General features: G+C 32.7%; 1 protein-coding gene across 1 annotated transcript in view; it reads right to left on the bottom strand.

Annotated features, from left to right (window-relative positions):
- Positions 1–23,782, bottom strand: part of SLO2 (slowpoke 2) — a 377,835-nt gene that overhangs the window by 346,739 nt on the left and 7,314 nt on the right. The window contains exons 2-3 of the mRNA XM_072544101.1: positions 17,399–17,498; positions 14,397–14,595 (exon numbers count right to left, since the gene is read on the bottom strand). Of these exons, the coding sequence (XP_072400202.1) occupies positions 14,397–14,595; positions 17,399–17,498 (299 nt within the window). The remainder of the gene's footprint in view (positions 1–14,396; positions 14,596–17,398; positions 17,499–23,782) is intronic.

Genomic DNA, 23,782 nt, shown 5'->3' with positions numbered 1-23,782 from the left:
ACTGATACAAAAAATAAATAACTCAAAATAGCATGGATGAGCTTGCTTCGATTATAAAGCAGGTAGGAAAGATGAGGTTGGCCGACCATACATATAGGTCGAAAAAGTGCTACAATTATTCTTACGACGAAATAACTAAAATCGTAGCAATAAAACGCAAAATATCAAAGAAATTATTACCTTATAATTTAAATAATATATTCTTTTAAAAATAACGTTATATGATTTAATAACAGCTATATTTCTAGCATTATTAGTTCAGAAACCAATTTGTTCTTTATATAAAATAAAAAAGGGCACCGTACTACAAAACGTTTGTTTACAATTGAAAATAACATACTTTATAAAATTGGCTGACCTACTTTAGGAACAATAAGCAAATAATTGGGTCGTCAGGTTCTAAGTATAGGTAGATGTAATGCCGTTTTGATTATGGCTTTTTAAAATGAACGTAATTGTTAGTTTAACTTGAAAATATATGACTCAATATTTTATTGACACTGTTTTCTAGAATATATATTAAGGTCGTTATTATAATCTATTGTAGCATAATATTTACGTAGGTATATTCTAACAAAAACAGATATATGTTCACTATAAAAAATATCTTTATAATATTTTTAATTTGTTCTTAAAAAAACGTGTTTTAGCATAACAATAATACTTGATGACTTGACAAAACAGCAGTTCTATGAAACACTAGAAGAATACTTATAGGAGATTTCAACAACCAACTAGGCAAAGAAAATTGCTTTAGAGAGATTGCAGGTGCAAGCTCAATACATAACACAAGAAACAATAATGGAGAAAGACTATGTGTAATTTAGCAACGGCATCAAACATGGACATACGTAGCACGAGATATAAACACAAAGATATACACAAAAAAACATGAATGAGACCAGGAAGTCTGGAGGGAAATCAAATAGACCACGTACCTACTGATTAAAAAGACACACAAACAATCGATAAATGATGTTAGATCTCACAGAGGGGCCAACATCGATTGGGTCTAAATGCTAGGATTACAAAATGTACAAACACAACAAAGAATGAAACGCAAAAAACACAGAGAAAATCTTCTTCTTCAAGTGCCATCTCCGCGGCGGAGGTCGGCAATCATCATAGCTATTCGGACTTTTAAGACATCTGCTCTGAAAAGTTCATTTGATGTACATCCGTACCACTCTCTCAGGTTGCGCAGCCATGACATTCTACGCCTCCCTATGCTTCTCTTTCTTTGGATCTTTCCCTGCATAATCAGTTGGAGCAAGGTGTATTTCTCCCCACGTGTAATATGTCCGAGATATTCTAATTTTCTTGTTTTTATTGAATTTAAAATTTCCATTTCTTTGTTCATCCTTCCCAGAACCTCTTTGTTTGGGACGTGTTCTGTCCATGATATTTTCAGAATTCTTCTGTACACCCACAGCTCAAATGATTCCAGTTTTTTCATTGATGTCGCATTCAAGGTCCAAGATTCCATTCCATAAAATAAGGTCGAAAAAACATAGCACCTCGCCTACCTAACTCTTAGTTCCAGTTTTAAATCCCTGGTACATAGAACTCTTCTCATTTTGTTGAAATTTGCTCTAGCCTTTTCTATTCTTATTTTTATCTCCTGATTGTAATCATTTGTGGAGTTAATCATTGTTCCCAGGTATGCATATTTGTCCACTTGTTCGACGTTGGTTTCGTTTATTAGAAGATTCTCGTTATTTCTTTGAGTTCTCAATATTCTCATAAATTTCGTCTTCTTGACATTCATTGTTAGACCATACTCTTTTCCATACTCTACTATTCTGGTCACCAGTCTCTGAAGATCTTCAATGTTTTCGGCTAAGATTACAGTGTCGTCCACATATCTAATGTTGTTAATGGGAACTCCATTTACCTTTATTCCAGCTGTTTCACCCTCAAGAGCCTTTTTCAGGACCTCTTCGGAGTAGGCATTGAAAAGGATTGGCGACAATACGCATCCCTGTCTCACTCCACATCTAATTTCAATTTCTTCTGACAGCTGTTCGTTAACACGTACTTTTGCTCGCTGTTTATAGTATAAATTTGATATGATCCTGAGGTCGTTGCAGTCAATCTTCTTTGATTTCAGGACATTCATTAAATGTTTATTTCGTACTTTATCGAATGCTTTATTATAGTCAATAAAACATGCGTATATATCTTGATTGACGTCCAGGCATCTTTGTATTAGTATATTAAGTAAAAAAAGAGCTTCACGTGTTCCTAGGCCTTTGCGAAAACCAAATTGTGTATTATTAACGTCTATGTCCAGTTTGTGATATATTCGGTTATGGATGACTTTAAGTAGTAACTTTAGCGTATGAGACATTAAGCTAATGGTGCGGTAATCGCTGCATTCTCTTGCGTTTTTCTTTTTAGGGAGACAAATAAAAATAGATGTTAACCACTCTTTGGGTAATACGCTTGAACTATAAATTTGGTTCAAGAGTGTCACTAAAACATCAATGTGCTTCTCATCTAGAATTTTTAGGATTTCTATAGGAAGCATATCAGGTCCAGGGCTTTTCCCGCTCTTCATTGTTTTTAATGCGTGCAATATTTCTTCTTTTGTAATATATGGACCTATTTCTTCTGACGTAAGTTCTATGTGCTCCAGATCTCCTCTTTCATCATCGAACAATTCATCGATATATTCTGCCCATCTTTGTATTTTCTCCTCCGTATGTATTATAGCAGTACCGTGTCTATCCAGAATTGCACAAGTGGGATTTTGTTTTCTTAGTCCTGCCAGTTCTTTGACTTTTTTGTGTAGGTTAAACAGATCATATTTATTTTGAAGGTCTTCGATCTCTTTGCATTACTCTTTAAAGTATTTTTCTTTTGCCTGCTTTATCGTCTTTCTAATCTCGTGGTTTATCTCTCTGTATTTATTGTTATCCTTATTTTTAAATTGTGTCCGTTGTTCCATCATATTGAGTATCTCGTCATTCATCCATTCCTCTTTTCTCCTTGAGGAAGTCTTTAATATTTCTTTACAGGGTTCCATTAGACAATCTTTTAGTCGATTCCAGTACTCGTCAATATCATTGGTGTTTGTGTTCAATTTGTTGCAGTTCACATGCAGTTCATGTTGGAGGCATTCTTTTACTTTAGGTTCTTTATGTTTTCTTTTGTCTATTGTAGAGATTCTTTGATGTCTTTTAATATTTTTAAGGGTGAGTATAAACAGAGAAAATGGGACGTAGCTAAATTGAAAGAGAAAGGTAAGAAGAAGATTTGTACAAGAAGTAAATACAGAGATGCAGTTTAAAAAACAACAAATGGAGGAAGAGTGGAAAAAAATCAAACAAGGAATAAACAATGTAACAGAGAAAGTGGTTGACAAAATGCAAAATAAAAGAAGAAATAAGCTTTAAAAAAATTAGCACGGTGAGTGCTAATTATGTCCTCCGGAGGCGTGTCAGCCGATAGCTGACAGCCGTGCCGGACGCATCAAGGAATTTGGATATCGGTCAAAATACTTGGGAATTCCAAGTTTGGCCAAATCCAAATTTCTAATTGATTCGATGCAGGGAAATTCCACTTTCGCTACGTAAAACAAAGGATTTGTTTTACATAAAAGCAGGTGGATTTTCTCTCATCGATCAGTCGAGCTTGCCTCTTCTACTGTAGACCTAGTCGGTGCTATTATTGTTCCAACTAAGTTATTGTTTTATTTCTGATTTTCTGTATACCTTTTTATTTTAGCATTATTGTATATTCAGACCTTTTCAGGTTAGAATAATACATTGATCTATATTTGTTCATGTACTGATTGTTTGATATTTTATTTGATTATTTTGATTGTTTATTTTTCTTGTATTTTGTGTCTTGTTGTTCTTGTTGTTGTTCTTCCGTAAGTTAAGAACACTTAGAAATATTTATCTTGCTTTTTCTATTTTATATTTTGATTTGTACTTTGCCTAAGTAGTTCTTTCCGGTAAGTCAAAGAACTCTTAGAAATATTTCTCTGAATATTTGACTTGTTATTTTAATTGTGCGTCTAAGCCATTCTTTTCCGGTAAGTCAAAAGAACACTTAGAAATATTTTCATAATCATTGTTGCATTATTATTTCCGATATTTTATTTAAGATATTTTCTTCCTTAAGTTAAGAAAATACTTAATACATTTGTCTCTTTCATTTTCTATTTTATGCTAAGTTGTTTCTTCCGTAAGTCAAGAAACACTTAGCAATATTTCCACATCTTTTCTGTATTTGATTTTTCGTATTTGTAAGTCGTTTCTTCCGTAAGTCAAGAAACACTTATAAGTATTTGTATTCTTATTTTTCCATATTTGATTCTCTTGTTTATTTTCACTCTAAGTTGTTTCTTCCGTAAGTCAAGAAACACTTAGAAATATTTCCATACCTTGTTTCATATTTACATATTTCATTTATCTGTATTTCTGTCCTAAGTTGTTTCTTCCGTAAGTCAAGAAACACTTAGAAACATTTTCTTTGCACTTGTACTTTTATACCATTTTATTTTTCTTGTTTACTAAGTTATTCCTTCCGTAAGTCAAGGAATATTTAGACTATTTTACCTGTTCTGTTTTCTATTTTTGATCTGTTATTTTGTAACTGCTCCTTGGAACTGTTACCTATAACAGATACTTGTCACGGTAACCGTTATTTTATACCAGTAGAAGTATTAAACCATTTTATCAGTGACAAGCAAAGATGGTCAACACCCGGTCTAATTCCGAGGACAGGAAAAAGTCCGCAGAGCCGGCGATGGGTCCTACAGGCCCAAACGCCCCCTCTCGGCAACAATTAGCAGTGGAAGAAAAGAATAAAACAAGATTGAAGTGGTTAATCACAAGCAAAGAAAAGAAACAAGAAAAATACAAAGATTAAAGGCAAAAGAAATGAAGCCTACACAGCAAAAACGATGAAAGTCAATTTTTATGGTAAAAGGGAATATTGTACCAAAAAACTACTTGTAAAAAGTAGATTCGAATCGCCTGGGCTGCTTGGCAGTATCGCTGAAAGTCTAAGAGTTATTCACAGACTAATCCACAAATAATCTCATCCACGACAAAAACGCTGAAAGACCATGTGAAACACTGCAAAAACGTTGTAAGTCTTTCTGCGCGGTCGCTATACGCCGCACAGTTAAAAATATTAGTCATTCGTCTCGTACACGTGCAAGTATGCGGTTTAGTTTAGAGTCTGTTTTGTTTATGTCCATCTTCAAATAAGTACAGATCATCTTCGATATGGTCATGACAGTCTAGTCAAATATACAGGTTGGTCCTTAAGTAATGCTACAAACAGAAACCGTAGATTCTGCACTTTAAAATATTACGATTTAAGTTAACTTGCTTTAATAAAATGTTGATATTAAGAAAGATACAGGGTGTTAAAGTGGAAATTAAAAATTTTAATTTTCGCTATAACTTTTACGTTTGTAAATATTTTTAGACAAAAATTTACAATTGGATGCTTTTAAGTAGGATAAATTATAATTTTATACATACTTTAATGTAACTGATAGAGGGCGCCACATATGTCACATGTGTGGCATAAATTTGCGCGTAACTTTTTTGCTCTTTAAGTCAGCTCTATTTGTGTTAAAAAATATTAAATATAGATTATTTTTGTTAGTAACCTCAAAATTCATCCGTTTTCGAGATAATCGCATTTAAGTCAGCTGCATAATAATATGTGTGCGGTAAAGCACCGAATATATGTAGATAAGCATAATTCATAGTTTATTTTTATGAAAACAACTCAAAGATGATAATGTTACATCACAAAAGACTTTGTTATGGCTGCTAAATGTCTTATTGGAGAAAAGATTCTTCATCTTCTTCTTTAGGTGTAGTGTCCGTATTCAGACGTTGGCCGTCATTATGTTTACAATTTCCTTTTTCTATCGCTTTTCTCTAAGTTTCTATACTGGAGTTGTATAACTTTTTCTTTATTGTAAAATGCTAAAAACCCAAAATATGTGATTTATGCAAGATGGTATACCTCCATATTCTAAAGAGAAGGCAGGGAGAACATACCTAAATACAACTTTTCTGAACGTTGAATTTGTCGTTTTAGTCATATTCCTTGGCAATGTGGTGAGATTTTGATATAATTATTTAATTCATAAAAAATCCCAAAAGAATACTTATTATTCATTACACAGTACACACACACAGGCAATTTAGTTCAGCATAATATTAGTTCGTTAGTAAATCATAATAGTCCATTTGTTCGAGATGTAATTATAGTTACTCGTAAGCTGTATTTTAATCATATAAATAAGTAATGTCATCGACAGGTTATGCCCTGTGTATATAAGTAACCAATGAATGAGATACATCACAGTTTAATACATTATTTAACCTCTGCGACAAATAAGGTGTAGTTCCACAATATACCATAAGATTTGGATATGTAGCCAAAATAATATATTCATCCTATAATACATACACATCCATACATTATAGCCACCACGTAGCCCAGCATTTAATCCGCTTGATTTTGGTGTAAGAGGCGCATTAAAACAACGTGTCTATAAGAATACCATAAACATTTGCAACCAACTATGGGAAGAAATAAATACGGCAGCAGTTTCTTTAGAACCAATGATGCTATTTAATATGAGATCAAAAACCTAAAATGTTTGATGTAAAATCCTATTATTCTGTTATTTTGTCAAATCCTATTATTAATTATCCTGCTGATATATTTATTGTATTTAATATTTCGTTAACTAACTATTATCTTTAGTTAAAGGTATTTTATACCAAAATTCGGAAGTATTACTGTTTTTGTCTACTTTTCCTTCGTTGCCAGGAGTAATTGCCTTAAATCAGAATTATGCACCTGATTTTTAAAATGCGCTTATCTCGAAAACTGCTGAGTTTTGAAGTTATTAACAAGTACACCTTTTTTTGTTAAAATAATGTATCTTTAATATTTTTTGTCATAAATACAGGTAACTTAAAGGGCAAAAAAGTTAAGTGCAAATTTATGCAACATATGTAGCTTATGTGGCGCCCTCTATTAGCTACATCAAAACGTTAATAAAATTAAAATTTCTCATACATAAAAGTACCCAGTTGTAAATTCAAAAGTATTACTGTTTTTGTCTACTTTTCCATCGTTGCCAGGAGTAATTGCCTTAAATCAGAATTATGCACCTGATTTTTAAAATGCGCTTATCTCGAAAACTGTTGAGTTTTGAAGTTATTAACAGGTACACCTTTTTTTTGTTAAAATAATGCATCTTTAATATTTTTTGTCACAAATACAGGTAACTTAAAGGGCAAAAAAGTTAAGTGCAAATTTATGCAACATATGTAGCGTATGTGGCGCCCTCTATTAGCTATATTAAAACGTTAATCAAATTAAAATTTCTCATATATAAAAGTACCCAGTTGTAAATTTTTATACATAGATGTTTACAAATTTGAAAGTTATAGCGAAAAATAAAATTTTAAATTTGCACTTTAACACCCTGTATCTTTCTTAATAACAACATTTTATTAAAGCAATTTGACTTAAATAGTAATATTTTAAAGTGTAGAATCTAGTGTTTCCTTTTGTACAATTACTTAAGGACCACCCTGTATATTAAAGATACATCAAAAGGTTGATCTGAAAACATATTACAAACTATAATCATGATACAAGAAAATCTAAAGACATTTAAGGACAAAAGTCTTCCAGATACCCACGTAATAAAATGGATAATTGTCTTTATCTATTTCTCTTACGGCATCTCCATCAAGTTTCTTGAAAATGTATAGAGTTCATTTTGTAATAATTTAACTATTAAAATAATTTATCTGTTTTCGGCTAAACGGCTTTCATTATCCTTTATAGCGCCTTCAGATGTTATTCTAATTACTCCGCTAAAATTATTTTCCTCCTAAATAAATCAACACAACAACAAAATCCTTTACAACAAACCCTTGTACTTTTAATATAACCGAAGGCATCAAATTTTACACAGTGTTCAATTACAAAACAAGAAACCTACGCTTTTGTCATATATTCTAAGACTTTGTGTCCCGCATAATCGCGTTAACTTCTAGATGTGTTGGGCTTAAGGTAGAAATATACTGCTGACGTGACAAGAATTTGTCTGTTGGTAAAATATATAGAGAAGTTTAAACTTATTATAAAATGTTTTTTTTTAATAAATGCTAGAGAGAACATGTTAATTTAAAATCTAAAATTTTATTCTCTAGCATTAGGGTTAGAGCATTAATTCGTGTATTGCCTAAACAAGATTTAACTACATTACGGAAGTATCGTACAATAAATGAATTTGGCCATTGCATCTGAGCCCAGCTGTCTTTATTACCTATGAAGATAACGGTGAAGTTTCTGCATCATTTAAATACGGTTTTTACAATTATTGGGAGTGCGCTTTTCTGTTTTTTTTACGTATTGGACGAAGATCTTCAAAATACGTCATTCAGAATGCATCGGATGTTAGTATGGTAGAGGTTTTAGTCATAATAACCACGAATATTTGAAGGACATGGTGAAAAACCCATGTGGTAGTACTTTATCATGTTCTCTCCACAAGTTAATTCTTTTTTTGCCTCATATACTCCAGTCCACTGTATTATAAACTGAAACTTTCTTGCTGCGCGTTTTTTCTTCCTTGTTAGTCTCTCCTTTTCTTTCATAACTATAGCAACTATACCATTACTGACGTTACAATCATATTTTATCCTAGACAAACTCTTCGTTTTTAAACTGGGATATGTTATGGTCAATTCTATCAAAAACAACAGGTATATAGCACACTATTCCTTACGGAAACGACACTTTATAGGCTTGACGTAATATGACGTTCTGGGACGCTAAGAGTGACCCTGTGAGCATTTATCAAGATACAATCAGCATTTGATAATAGCTCCTACAAAGAGCAATGGTTCGCAATAGGTAGTTTTATCATATCAGTAGAAATGACCCTTTCATATCTATTATAAGAAACGATTATATACATAATACCTCTTGCATAGATCCGTCGCGCAAAACAAACAATTTAAACCAACCCTTACATTTAAAATCAGACTTTTTGTAGATAGGGGTCAATTAATTTATATTAAAATTCCTTTGACGGTTATGGGGAAGAAATCAAAATGACACACCTGTATTTTTTATCGTTTCATTTTTACTAAAAGATTTATTATACTCGGGCAGTTTAAGAGATGGAATCCAAGGTCGTATGATCACTCATTGCAAGCATCGGCAAGTCGTACGAAACTAGACCTTTTAAGAAACTGTACACCGTCATTATTTGTGTTTCCCTTCCGCTGGCTGGTAAATTTTGTTATGTAGTCAGGCAGTGCTAAAAATTATTTGTAAAGTTTACGTGTACGTATATTAATTTGTATTAATTATTGTGTGGGTAACATTTATTAAATATGGATGTAAACACTGTTTCATCTCCAAGAAAAAGATAAAAAAAAGACATTTAACTGTTGGAACAACGGAAAAAGGTGTAATAATGAACACTTACTTATAAAAAAAGCATCCCAAGGATTAGCAGAAGAGGAAAATATTGTAAAATTTACTCCTGAGGTTACAGGTTACTATTAGCATTATTATGTCAACAATAATATTATATTTTTGAATTTTCGGTATCACCAAGTCATCAGTGTATAATGTTTTACAAGAACATCGTGAAAATAATGGTGAATTTAGACCACCAAATGCATATTATAGAGGAAACAAAGTTTTCGATACAGTTACAGATGAGCATAAGAATATGATTCGTCGGATAGTTGACAGTTTCTTCTTGGATAATGAGCTTTCAACAATCCAAAAAATTATGCAGAAAATTTCTCAAAATCCCTAATCTAAAGAAGACTATTTTGGAAATGTTTGGGAAAGTATGTAGTATTTATTGTCATATTTTCCATTTTTTACTTTTTTTTACTGTACTATAATATGATCTAATTTAATGGTATATTCTAACGACTTTTCCTTAAAATGTATTGTTTTCTATTATTCAGTAAAATCTCATTAACAAACTGGCTTAAACACATTTAGTCTGTTCAAAGAATTTGACTTTCTTTTGTTATTTGGAAATTATGTCGCCATTTAAAAGCGCATTACAATAGCGTTGATTTATGGGAGGCACTTGTCCCACTAACCGCTGACCACCTAAGAACGGACCAGAAGGTTCTTTCTGGCCATCATAAGAAACACTTCCCACCGAGACAGCGTACAAGAAGCGTCCCTTCTTTTTGCGCCTCAGATGGAGTCCACTGGCTACGATTAAACATACAATGTACCAAAGGGTAAGTCTATGTTCTTTGTAAAATCAACAGTGATGAGTTTAAACTAGTTAATTCTCGTAATTTATTCACAATTAAATATTTGCTATTTTTGCTACTTTTATTTACAGTCAAAATATCGCATTTTTTCTCCATTAATATTTCTAAATTCATTTAACCAGCGACTTCTTAAGTTTTACACAAAACAGTGAAAAGTATTAAAATTAATTCATTTTCGGTGAGTATGATTTTTTTGGGAAAGTATGTACTATTTCTTTTCATATTTTTACTATTAATATTTCTGTTACGGTGCTGTAATGTTATCTAATTCAATGCTATTCTAACGACTTTGGTAAAATATATTGCTTCCTGTAAACTGGTTGTCTCATGTATTATGTTGAGTGCGGAGAATTTGACTTCCTTTGTATTCTGTGTCACAAATATGCACACAAGTGTATGGTTTCGTATTACTGTCTCAATTAGCTTAAGTTATCGCATTCTGAATCACAATACAATGGGGTGATTTATTGATGTACCCTCTTCCACCCAACGGCCAGAGGTTCTTTTCTGACCTGCAATCTCACAACACTTCCTAACAAGACATCGAACGAAACAGACCAAGTTTGTTGGCTCTCGTGCCAGAGAGCCGCGTCGGCGGGCATCCTCCAGGAGATCTCCTTGGCTAAGAATCCATCAAATATTTCAAAGGGTAAGTCTTTTTTGTACAAACATCAATAATGAGTAAGACCAGTTATTTTCCTAATTTATTGACAGTTATATTTGCTATTTTTCGCTAGATGATTTACAAACAAATTATTTCATTTTTTCGTTATTATTATTTATCGAATATCATTTAACCAGCGACCTCATTAAGTTTTATACAAAACATTTGGTTACTTCGAGCGCGGATGATAAATAATAATTTTTTTTGACTTTGATTCAATTAATTTCATTGTGTTTCAATTAATTTATTTCAATTAATTGTTTTTTTTCTTTTCAATTTAACTTTAAATCGGTCCTTCGGCATTCTTTTTAAATTTAATTTACATAATTAAATTGGATCATATTTACACAGCAATTTTTAAATTTATTTCTATTTTTATAATTCATAATTTCAATAGGTAAAATACTTTCATATTTATATTTTGATTAATATCATACATTAATTATACATATATTACATTTACGATTTATTGTGTTTTACTGTGATTTATTTACATATTTACATTATTTTTGTGTTGATTTTTATGAATTATTTTTGTTCTACTTGTACAATACTTTCCAACTCATTCTGTACGTCTTGTTTGTTAACTTAAACACATATCTTTTGATTTTCTTTGTTACTATACCTTTCGTTACTTACCTTTTTATCGATGTTCTTACTTGTTTGCAATTGATTTTGTTTAAAACCGTTCACTTCTTTAAATCTAGATATTCTCTTCGTGTTGATTTGTTAGTTTATGTTTGCATTGTCCTCTCTTTCGTGCTTGTATCTTACAATGCTCAACAAAATGAACAAATGCAACTTTTCGCGCCATACTCAGCATTCTCTAGATTCAAGGAGGCCTATGAAACGCATTCAAGTATCAAAACCACACGCCTTCATTATTATTCGTAGCCAGGGTAGATTTTCATAAACCTCACAACCTTGTTTCGATTCAATTTATTGTCTTCTTCTACTCGCTTTTGATAATCGCTGTCTTATTTCAATATTTTGATAAAATCTCCGTTACTTGTGGTTTCATTAGTGCCACAAAGCACCCTAAGGTAACTAATCAAGGTGTTAAATGTGTCTTGTGTTCCGGTTCTTATCAGTCATATAAATGTTTGTATTTTTTGTGACTAAACGGCTTCAAGAACTTTTCTCGTTGGTTAATCCACATAATTCTTGTGTACGTGACCTGATTCCACCTCTTTCGAAACGACGAATTGCACGGTTAGCGAATCACGGTCTCGCGTTTTGCTTCGTTTGTTAACCAACGCATAAATTCATCTTGTTCCTTTAGACAATCACTTCTTCAAATACCAACATTTCTAAGTTGCTTCACAAACACATTTAATGTCCTCGTCTATTTCGTGCTTTGTGTTCTGGTTCTCACTATTCATGTAAATATTTGTATTTTTTGGGACTAAACGGCTTCAGGAAATTTATTTATACCAGTTATTTTTATACAGGAACATATATCGCGAGATCGGAGCTCTTGACAGCTATACTGCTGACGGATCTAGTCACTTTTGTCAACGAGTCTAGTCCAATTTTCATGCTCGCTCTGTCTCGACAAGATTGGAACTACTGGCAGCCATATTGCTGGCGGATCTAGTCACTTTTGTCAAAGGGTTGTTCGTCCGATCTTCCGATATTTCGATTCCGATATCGACGATTGCGCTCTCTTGAGCTAATTTTTCTACCCCAAATTGGCAATCGTACTAAACACATACAAGAACTGATACCATACTCTACTCGGCATCAAATGCCTTCTAATCAACACCTCTCTGATTGTGTTAGTAGTGTTTAATCACTGGCACAATTATTAGAATTTTCACCAAACTGGCATTTTCCTACCGTGGAGCTTGTCGAAATATCATTACGCCGAGATTTCGACGCTATTCTTCTTCTTGTCTTTTCGCACCCCACGGAATTCTTATAGAAAAAGGGGCCAACGGTATTGTGTATGACACAGTCTTTCTAGTTTAGTCCGTCGAAAAAAATCTACTGATTCGACGCTATTCCTCTCTAATTGATGACATTGTACGCGTTGTTAATCTGAGCACAGGGTCAGATGACATCCAACAATCTTCTGTGGTCAAAATATGACCGAAGCTTATTAGTCAATTCATATGTTTTTCTTACTTAGTTCTTTTTAAGTATATCGATCTTTTCATGTCTATTTTTTATACTTATACTTTCAGCTGTTCTTAAAAACATTCGTTTTTGGCGCGGGAGAATGTTTGGGAAAGTATGTACTATTTCTTTTCATGTTTTTACTATTAATATTTCTGTTACGGTGCTGTAATGTTATCTAATTCAATGCTATTCTAACGACTTTGGTAAAATATATTGCTTCCTGTAAACTGGTTGTCTCATGTATTATGTTGAGTGCGGAGAATTTGACTTCCTTTGTATTCTGTGTCACAAATATGCACACAAGTGTATGGTTTCGTATTACTGTCTCAATTAGTTTAAGTTATCGCATTCTGAATCACAATACAATGGGGTGATTTATTGATGTACCCTCTTCCACCCAACGGCCAGAGGTTCTTTTCTGACCTGCAATCTCACAACACTTCCTAACAAGACATCGAACGAAACAGACCAAGTTTGTTGGCTCTCGTGCCAGAGAGCCGCGTCGGCGGGCATCCTCCAGGATATCTCCTTGGCTAAGAATCCATCAATTATTTTAAAGGGTAAGTCTTTCTTTGTACAAACATCAATAATGAGTAAGACCAGTTATTTTCCTAATTTATTGACAGTTATATTTGCTATTTTTCGCTAATTGATTTACAAACAAATTATTTCATTTTTTCGTTATTATTATTTATCGAATATCATTTAACCAGCGACCTCATTAAGTTTTATACAAAACATGATTTTTAATGTTAGTAATAGTGATGTAACGAATATTCGTATTCGCATTCGCGAATATTCACATATTCTAGCATTTAGCAAAATTTAGCTTTTCTTGCAAGCATATCCTTGCAAGAAAAGGTTACTTAACCTCGTATAATCACATTACCAGCCTTCACTACTTTATTTTATTATTTGGTATTATGTGATAAAGCTTAAAATTCAGATTGATTTCCACTAAATATCAATTAAGAGCGTAGGCGTAAAATTTCGCGCCAATGTGTTTTAAATGCATTCATTTTTTTCGAATCCTGAGAAAACTAATAAGTATTTTTTAACATAATGCATTCATAAAAAACAGTTTATTGTTTTTTGGTAATTTTATTTTAAGTTTGTTTATAAAAACTTATTAAAAATTTTTATATTACATAAATACACCACAAACAAACAAAAAAGAATATTAAATGAATAAAGTACGACTATCTTATTAAAATACAGGATTAACGATATAATAGTCAATGCAGCTATCTGCATCATACAAACTTAATTTTAATATAAAAGTAGCTTACCTTGTATCCGAGATAGGCCAATAGTAACGCCTCGGAGAGGCTGATAATGGCCAAGATAACTTGCACTATATATAATTCTAGGGGGCGGTTCACCCACAGAATCGCGTCCCAGTTGATGATGGGATTTTCTTGGAATTTTTCTTCCGTTAAGTTGGCCGATATCATGAATTCGGTTTTGTTTCCGGGAACGCATCCGTAACTGAAAAAAAGAATATTTAAGCTGAATATATATTTTTTCAATTATCCACATCAAGCTCCTTTAACTCAGTTTAGAATTAAAAATATATCGATCTTATAAAAAAATTTATTACGGGTATCTGATAAATTGATACAACTTGATTATGATTGTTACCATACCGAACCGAATACATTGTTACCATACAGTGAAATCTGTTATCATCGCCATTATGTCTTTTATTTGAATACTTTTAATTAAGTAATATTCAATTTAAACCCAAGTTCTGCTTAGTGATAAGGTTATAGAGCAAGTTCTCCAAAGTTCACTGAAGATGTACTGATAAGACCAATAATTTTCTGATTAAAATCAACTCTAAAAATTTATTTGAATTTTTTATTTAATTTTTAATTAAATATATACCAAATAAAACAGAAGTTTTCACTTCAATTTAAAGTTTTTACATTTTTGAGCCTAGTACACTCAGAGCTCTTGTATTTTATATAAAATCTTCTAGCAACAGTAAGTTCTACCAAAGCTACCTTACTGTACTGAAGGGACGCCTACAGCACTTTGATTGGATCCATAAAGGCTTTTGATGATATTTAAATATACTATTATATACTATATGAGGATTCAGGAGACGAAGACAAAGGTGGTGACCCGGATAACTTGAATCCTCGTTAACTTCGTGCAGGTGCGGAAGTTGTATTTGCAGACTCTGAATGTCTAGGAGGTGTACAATCAGACCTAGAAGCAAGCTATGATAAGGATTTGCAGAACGTAAATAGTTCTTATGAAATAAAAACTAATACAAATCTCCGAATGGTAATTAATCTGCCAGAACCTACAACTTATATTGACGGAGACCTTCATTATACGAAGCGCAACTTTCCAAAAGGGGATTACAGTAAATATTCAGAGATGAGTTGTGTGCAACTGTTTAAATTATTTATTACTGATGAGTTACTAGAAATGATAGTGTCTGAAACAACAAAATATGCTCTACTGATAAATCAACCGAACCCTAACGTGACACTTCCTGAATTAAAAGTGTTTATGGCAACTCTCTTAGTAAGCGGATATAATAAGCTACCATCTAAAAGAAGCTACTAGGAGAGAAGCCCTGACATGCAAAATATTCTGGTGTCTGAATGAGACGTGACAGGTTTTTACAAGTTTGTCGTTTACTTTATTTTGCAGACAATAATAATATATATAAAAATGACAAAATGAACAAACTAAGATCACTTACAAATATGTTAAAAAAATCGTTCATAGAGCATTTTGTCCCAGAAGAAAGTATAGCTTATGATGAATCGATGATACGCTATTTTGGGCATCATGGACGTAAACAGTTTATCAGAGGAAAACCTGTAAGATTTGGCTATAAGGTGTGGTGTATGAATACACTTAGCGGATATTTGATAAACTTTGAAGTAGTTTCCTAGATCTTCATTAGATCCTAGATCTAATGAAGAATATCAAAAATATTTTGGAAAAGCTGCAGCTCCCATGGTACAGATGATCGAAGAATTGGGTGACAAAGGATCTCTGAGATACAAGTTTTTCGTTGATAATTTATTTACTAATACAAACTTGTTAAGTACTCTAAAAGATAATAGAATTTCTAGAAATTGTCCACTTGTTTCCAAAAAGATGATGGAAAAGAGGGCACAAGGGGAATATTGTTCAACATTGAATAAGGAGACTGGTATTCATTATGTTCGCTGGAGGGACAACAAAGTTGTAACAGCTGCAAGCACATGTTTTGGTGTTCAGCCGCTCAAAAATGTGGAAAGATATTCCAAAAAGAATAGCAAGACAATACAAGTACCTAGGCCATATCTTCTTTCGCAGTATAATAACAGTATGGGAGGAAGTGATCCCATGGACAGTAATATATCTTGGTAAGAAATAAAGAGCAATATTTATATAAATGAAAATATATGGGTAATTTTCTTTTCAGTTACCGAGCCGGCATACGTTCCAAAAAATGGTACTGGCCAATATTTACGTACCTTATAGACGCAGCTCTCAAAATGCTTGGACGATATGTAGGAAATCCAGGAAGAATATTAGTCTCTTAGAGTTTAGAGGAAGTATTTGTCAGGTAAAAGTATTTTTATACAAAACTCAAAAATGTTTACGATTCATTCAATGTTTAGACTTACTTAACGACATATAAAGTCCCCGCTAAAAGAACTGGAAAAATAGGTAGAGTAGCAGAAAGTGATTTTCGAGTATCTGACTGCGATTATCTCTGTACCTGAGAGCAAAAGAAAGAGGTGCGCCATGTCAGTTTGCAGTTCAAAAGGGCGTACAATGTGTGAAAAATGCAACGTTGGGCTTTGCATTTCATCTTTTAAACCATTTCATACAAATGGGACAAATTAATGAATTGTTTTAATATTTGATCTTGCCAAAGGCGTAGTGGTCCCGTACGAGACCACCTTTTTTTTCAAAAAAAAAAAATTTTATTTCGGCTTAAATTTAACAAAAATAAGTTGTTTTTACGTAGTTTTAAATAAAATTATTGCATATAAAAAGAATTTCCTTTTCTCGGCGCTAATGGGTTAAAGTACCATTGGAAAAAAAATTAAATAAAAAAGACTAAAAATAAATTCTACAAAAAGAAAAAGATACAAACAGAAGTATTTAAATAATGTTACGTTGGAGTTAAAATAACAAAAACTAGATTCAATACAAAAAATACTTTGTGATGTTTTTTGATATTTTTTAAACTTAAATATACTCAAATGTCTAAGAGAAGATCTTATTTATGTATTAAAATGTTAAAATAATATTAAAGTTTAATCAAACTTACCATTTTGCATTCATCGGATCGTCGTCTATGATCACACGTATTATATACAAGATGCATGTAAGAAGCTTAAAGAATAAGTTTGCGATTCGTATCCTAAGACCTGAAATAAATAAGAAAAATGTTTTAAATTTCTTTCTATTCTGTTTTTTATATTTGTATATTATTAAATAGAAAAGTATGAAAAACAATATGATAAATTAAAATAGACTTACACAAGTAATATTATATAAAAGGAAGTACAACAAAAATTGTATCAAAATCCATATTATCCCTTAAGTACCATGGCAGGGTCAAAATTAACCCCCCGTGTTTTTAATGCCAAGTTTCGCTACCGAAACATAGATTAAGCATTGCGCGCTTTCTGCTAATCTTCGACCGGTAGGTGATTTATCGATCTACGAAAATTCCGTTAGTTTATCTGTTACTACTGCAGAGTCAGGCACGCATAGGGTCAATTTTGACCCGCTTATGGTATAAGTGTTTCTAGTGCAATTAACGAGTAATTTGAAATGGCGGGGTGTAGTCGCAATAAACGTCCTCTGACACAGAAAGAACTTGAAGAGGAGAGACAAAAAATATGGACAATGGACTAGATAGTGACAGTGAGTTTTTAGACCAGGCTAGTGAACACAGTGATCACTAAACAGACAGTGAAGAGGAATGGGACGATGATGACGAAAAAAATTGGCAAATTAATAATTCCGAAACTGGTAGTGAATATTCGGGTGAAGAAAGTGATATAGCTGACTCAAGGGATGTGTTTTATGGCAAAAATAGGTACAAGTGGTCTAAAACTTCTCCCACCTTTTCTCGTACACGTAAGCATAATTTAATTAGTCATTTACCTGTTGTTATTGGAAAAGCTCGAGCTAGTATGCCAGAGAAACCAGTTGATGCTTGGGAATGTATTATTAGCCACGATATATTGCAAGAAATTCTTGAGAAAACCAATGAACGAATAATAATATGGCTTCTAAATATAATTTACACAATTTATCGTGTCAATATACCAATCATCTTGACATAATTGAATTAAAGGCCTTCTTAGGCTTATTATATTCAGCTGGGGTATTTAAATCCAATAATGAAGATTTAAGGTCTTTATTTGCGACGAATGGTACTGGTCGTGATATATTTCGAGCAACCATGTCACTAAACCGATTTTATTTTTTGCTTGGAAGCCTTTGTTTTGACGACCCAGCTACTAGACAAGAACGTATTGCGCACGGAGATAAATTGGCAGCTATATCCAATATTTTTAATATGTTTATAATTAATTGCCAGTCCAATTATAGTTGTGGTGAATATCTCACAATAGATGAAATGCTTATTACATGTAGAGGAAGGTGCCAATTCAGGATGTATCTCAAAAATAAGCCAGACAAATACGGTCTGAAAATACAGTGTTTAGTAGACTCTAAGACACATTATTTGCTAAATGGTTTTATATATACTGGAAAAATACACTCAGAGCAAATCCAAAAAAGTTATCCATCCCCACTCTAGATGTTTTGACACTTATTCCACCAATTTCTGGTACAAATAGAAACATAACAGCAGATAATTGGTTTTCGTCCATTGAGCTCATAAAAGAACTGAGAAGCCATAAAGTTTCATATGTTGGAACTTTAAAAAGAAATAAAAGAGAAGTTCCTGCTGAATTTCAACCCCAAAAAAACAGGCCATCTAATTCTGCCTTATTTGGTTTTACAGGAAGCGAGAGCCTTGTATCTTTTGTTCTTAAGAAAAATCGTAATGGTTAATGGAAAGCCAGAGATTATAAATTTTTACAACGAGACAAAAGGTGGGGTGGATTCATTGGATAAGAAATGTGAATGTATAAAACTGGCAGAAGAACTCGTAGATGGCCTTAAGTAATATGGTTTCGCGTTTTGGACATTGCAGGATTAAATGCTAACGTAATTTTTAATGGAGTTCAGCAAAATCAAATAATGGAAAGAAGATTGTTTCTAACCACTTTAGGTCAAGAACTTATTAAGGCCCATTTAACTCGTAGAGCTCAGCAAACTTGTTTACCGAGAGAAATTCGTAGTGCCATTTTTAAAGTTTCCGGACTTCAGGAACCAATGCCTGCCGCAAATCCGAGCCACAATGACGAAAAAAGGGGGAAAGGTGTAAAATATGTCCGTATTCCAAAAACCAAAAGAAAGAAAGCTCATCGTGCGATAAATGTCGAGATTTTATTTGCAAAAATCATTCCCGCATACAGACGTTATGCATAAGCTGTGTTGAAAATTAAGGTAAAAGCATGCTTGTCATTTTTGAGATACGAAATCTAAATCGATTTTTTTTATTTTAGGTAGAAGCTATGATACCTAGATTTCACCATTGGATATAAAAAACTGCACATTGTTATTATTTTTCTTATAATTCGAGAAAGTGCATATCTATGTTAATTTAACTGAATACAAAAGTGTTTTTTAAATAAAGTTATATCTAATTAACCAAATTCGTTTATTTTTATATAAATGTAAAAGTAGCTGTAAACAAAATAATTTAAAATAAAACAAGTTAAAAAAAGAATATTTTTTAATACAAAAAACAATGGGGGTCAAATTTGACCCTGCCATGGTACAAATGTTACTATTTTTGGCCATGGTAGTTAAGGGTTAACGCTATTCCCAAAAGTCCCTATTCATCGCTTGCTCCGACAAGTAGGTATTCTCATATTTCTCATGTCTTCAATGGGTCTATCAAATTATTTTCTCACATTGGGTCTATCAGACAAAGCACATTTTCTTTTATCCGGCCATATAAACTCAATCAAAATTAAATTCTGGACATTGTCAGACCAGATGAAGTTCAAGAAGTTCCTGTCTTCTACTTCTTCTTTTGGTGCCTATCTTCTGTGGATGTTGGCAATCACGTTGGCCCATACAACTTTGTTGACAGCTGCTTTAAATAAATGTATGATAGTCATTCCTGCCCAGTGTCTGATGTTCTTTAACAACGATGTCCTTCAGCGCCCTTGAGATCTTTTGCCTTCTATCTTGCCTTGTAAAATAAGTTGAATTAGTTAATGCTTCTCATTAAGCATCACATGCCCTAAGTATGCGATCTTTCTGATTTTCACAATACGCATAATTTCCAGATCTATATTCATACGCTGGATCACGATGTTATTTGTAACATGATGAATATAGGAAATTTTGAGCATATGGCGGTACTTCGAAGGCTTCTAATCGTTTGGATGTTTCCTCCGTCCAGGTTTCGACTTAAGGGTATAAAAAAGGGATAAATAAATATATAGCATATCAAGACTCGTGTTCTTTTATCAATGTTCAGGTGCATATTACATAAAATCTTCCTGAGGCGATTGAAGACAGCTCTCGTCTTTTCTATACGATATCTTATTTCCTGTGAGTGGTTTCATTCCTTATTTAGGCTGCACACAAGGTATGTAATTTTGTCGATTATTTTCAAGGGTTCATTATTAGCTGTGAATTGGTGCTATATTACGTCGTTTTTACTTACTACAAGAATTTTGGTCTTCTTACTTATCTTTGCCTGTATTTAAATATGGAAGTAGATGTTTTCGATGGTTTGTACAAAATTAATTGATATGTTTCCTTTATACCGTAGGTGTAAGACGTATTCGAGTTGGATGTGATCGAAAGATGCTGGATTGTACTCTTTTCTGTAATTTGTCTTAGTACAAATACGGCGTCTACGTAGGATCTTTACGATTTAAATACTTGTTGTTCATCTGATAAAGTTGTTAGTTTATTGATTTTGTTGGTTGGGATTTTTGTGGTAAGCTTAAGGGCGGTATTAAGTAGATTAATGTCTCTATAATTGTTAGGGTCTTCTTTATCTCCTTTCTTGAACATTGGTATCATTATACTAGTTTTCCATGCGTCTGGTATCTTGCAGTGCAATATTCGTTTTTGTATGGATGGGCCATGTTGAACGAATGTTGGAGACTGAAACACCAAAACATATTATGAGGCAAACACCAGTAGGAAGAAGGTCAAAGGGAAGACCCAAACTTAGATAGATGGAACAAGTGGGACAAGATCTGAAAACACTTAAGATTACCAACTGGAAAAACAAAGCAAGGAACAGAACAGAATGGCGAAAAATCCTAGAACAAGCCAGGACCCAGAAAGGGTTGTCGAGCTAATGATGATGATGATGATGATAAGTTCTGTTATATCTAGTGATATACCTTCTCCTCCGTGTTTTAGAAGCTCGTTAGTTATTCCATCTGGTCCTGGTGACTTTTTAATTTTTGAGTCAATTTATGGCTATCTCTACTCCCTGAAAACTGATTTCTATTTCGTGTCTTAATTCAGCGACGTTATTGTGTTGATTATTATTTTCTTTTCCTTTAAAAAGTTCCGTCAGGTATATTTCCCATTCGCTTGCTGGTATGTTATTGTATTTCTTCAATTCTTTTATTCTGCCATTTCTTTCCATTTGTTTCTTATGAATCTCCATATTTGTTTGTATCGTAGAAGTCGCTTTCCATCCTTTTTGTAAACTGTTCCCAGAGTTCATTTTTTGTTCTTCGTATCAATTGCTTTGTCTTATTTCGTATTCTTCTATAGGTGCCTCGGGATTCTGGAGTATTTATTATTTTATACTTCGTGAATAGGCCTCTCATTCTTTACATTTCTCTTTTATTTCTTTTATGAACCGTGGTGTATTGTTGTTGTTTTTTTTGTTTAGTATAACTTTGCTTTTGTTTTTAATTTTCTCCCAGCTCACGTTTATATCTTCGATGTCGTATTTTTGTTTCAGCTGTAACTTTTGTGCTAGACTCTTTTGCCACATTTCTCTTATAGAGTCGTTCCACAGTGATTCTACATTGAATTTTTCCTCGGTTATTGTCAGTAGAAAATGTTTTGGTGCTTTTTTTTATCTGGTTTATTTTTTATAGACGTGAAGTGAATTAACGACTTCATACTTGAGGTGAGTTTATATATTACAGTTTGTTTGGCAATAGTTACGGGTTAAGTTTTATATGGACTAGTCGCTGGAGTTTTATTTGCAGGATTTTTGGGAGAATATACGAGGTGACTGCTTCGATAGGTTAAACCCCCTGAATCAGAATTTTATGAGAGATTTTATAAGAAGAGCAGATCGTATAACGTGGATATCAAAGATTTTGGATGGGAGCCCAATGGGAAAGGGAGCAGACCCCGAAGATCATAAAGGAATGAAGTGGACGAGCACATAGAAAGATGAGACCTTAGAGATAAAGGATAGCAGGATTAAAAGAACTGGAGAATATAAATTTAATTAAAGTTATTGGGGTTCCTTTCCAGAAAAAAAAATTTGTTAAATATTTTCTAGAAAAAATTAAAAACATAATTATAGAGAAGTCGATCTTGTATAGGTAAACAGTAAAGAAAATATTGTTATTTTGTTTTTTCAGTTTTGCTTTATGTTTTTGTCAATAATTTTTTTCCATTTTTATAAATATTTATTTTGTTAAACATTGCATAATTTATAAAACAAAGCTTGTTTTTTAATCACTCAATGACAAGTAGCCACTTTAAACGACATATTGTACTTTTAATTCGGTTCAGAATCCAATTTCTTTTTATGTAAATCTAATGCTCGGATTCCGTTAAGCTTCCATACCGTATATGTCATTTCCAGATAAACTGATCACGCCAATTGTTTCTTTGAACAATATCTACTTATGTCGAGTGAACCTATAAGAGGAAATAATGTTGAAACTTTTTGTTTCACTTTTCAGCTGCAACCAGAACTTGACATGTTATCCATTTATTTTACTCACACAAGCGAATCTGTGACGTGAGGAGATTTGGTTTTCACGTGGGAGTACATTTTAGATCTGAGAAAAAACGAATTATGTATGTTACATATATATATATATATATATATATATATATATATATATATATATATATATATATATATTATATATAGTCAATAATATATTTAGTTAATATTATTTTAGTCAAAATTAAATCAGTGTGATTTTCAGAGAACATTTTCGTACAATGATTTTATACGACCTTACAGTTTGCCTAAATACCAAGATTGCGTCAAGTGACTTCGTTTTCCACGATAAAGCACCAGACTTCTCAATTGTTCACATATGGTTTGATGAATTTAAGTGTAAACGCACAACCTCAGTGATGATTTCCATAAAGGCCGTCACGTGCTATCCATGCAGTATTGAAGTGTTCGCGGTGTTCCAGAGATTCCAAATTAAGTTACGTTGTAAACGTTTTAAGACGCCAGATGTGGCGGTCGAATCATATACAAATCTTATTACTGAAATACCTATTTCGGATAACGTTAATGTTTCGACTCTTAGTTTATTTGAACACAAAAGTCAAGGGATCTTAAAGATAAATACTCGCGAAGATTTGCGCCAACCCCTAC

The sequence above is a fragment of the Diabrotica undecimpunctata genome, chromosome 9 (genome assembly GCF_040954645.1).
Source record: "Diabrotica undecimpunctata isolate CICGRU chromosome 9, icDiaUnde3, whole genome shotgun sequence".
In the NCBI taxonomy this organism is placed as follows: Eukaryota; Metazoa; Arthropoda; class Insecta; order Coleoptera; family Chrysomelidae; genus Diabrotica; species Diabrotica undecimpunctata.
Note: the sequence above shows the minus strand (reverse complement) of the source record. Positions and strands in the feature narration are given on the sequence as shown.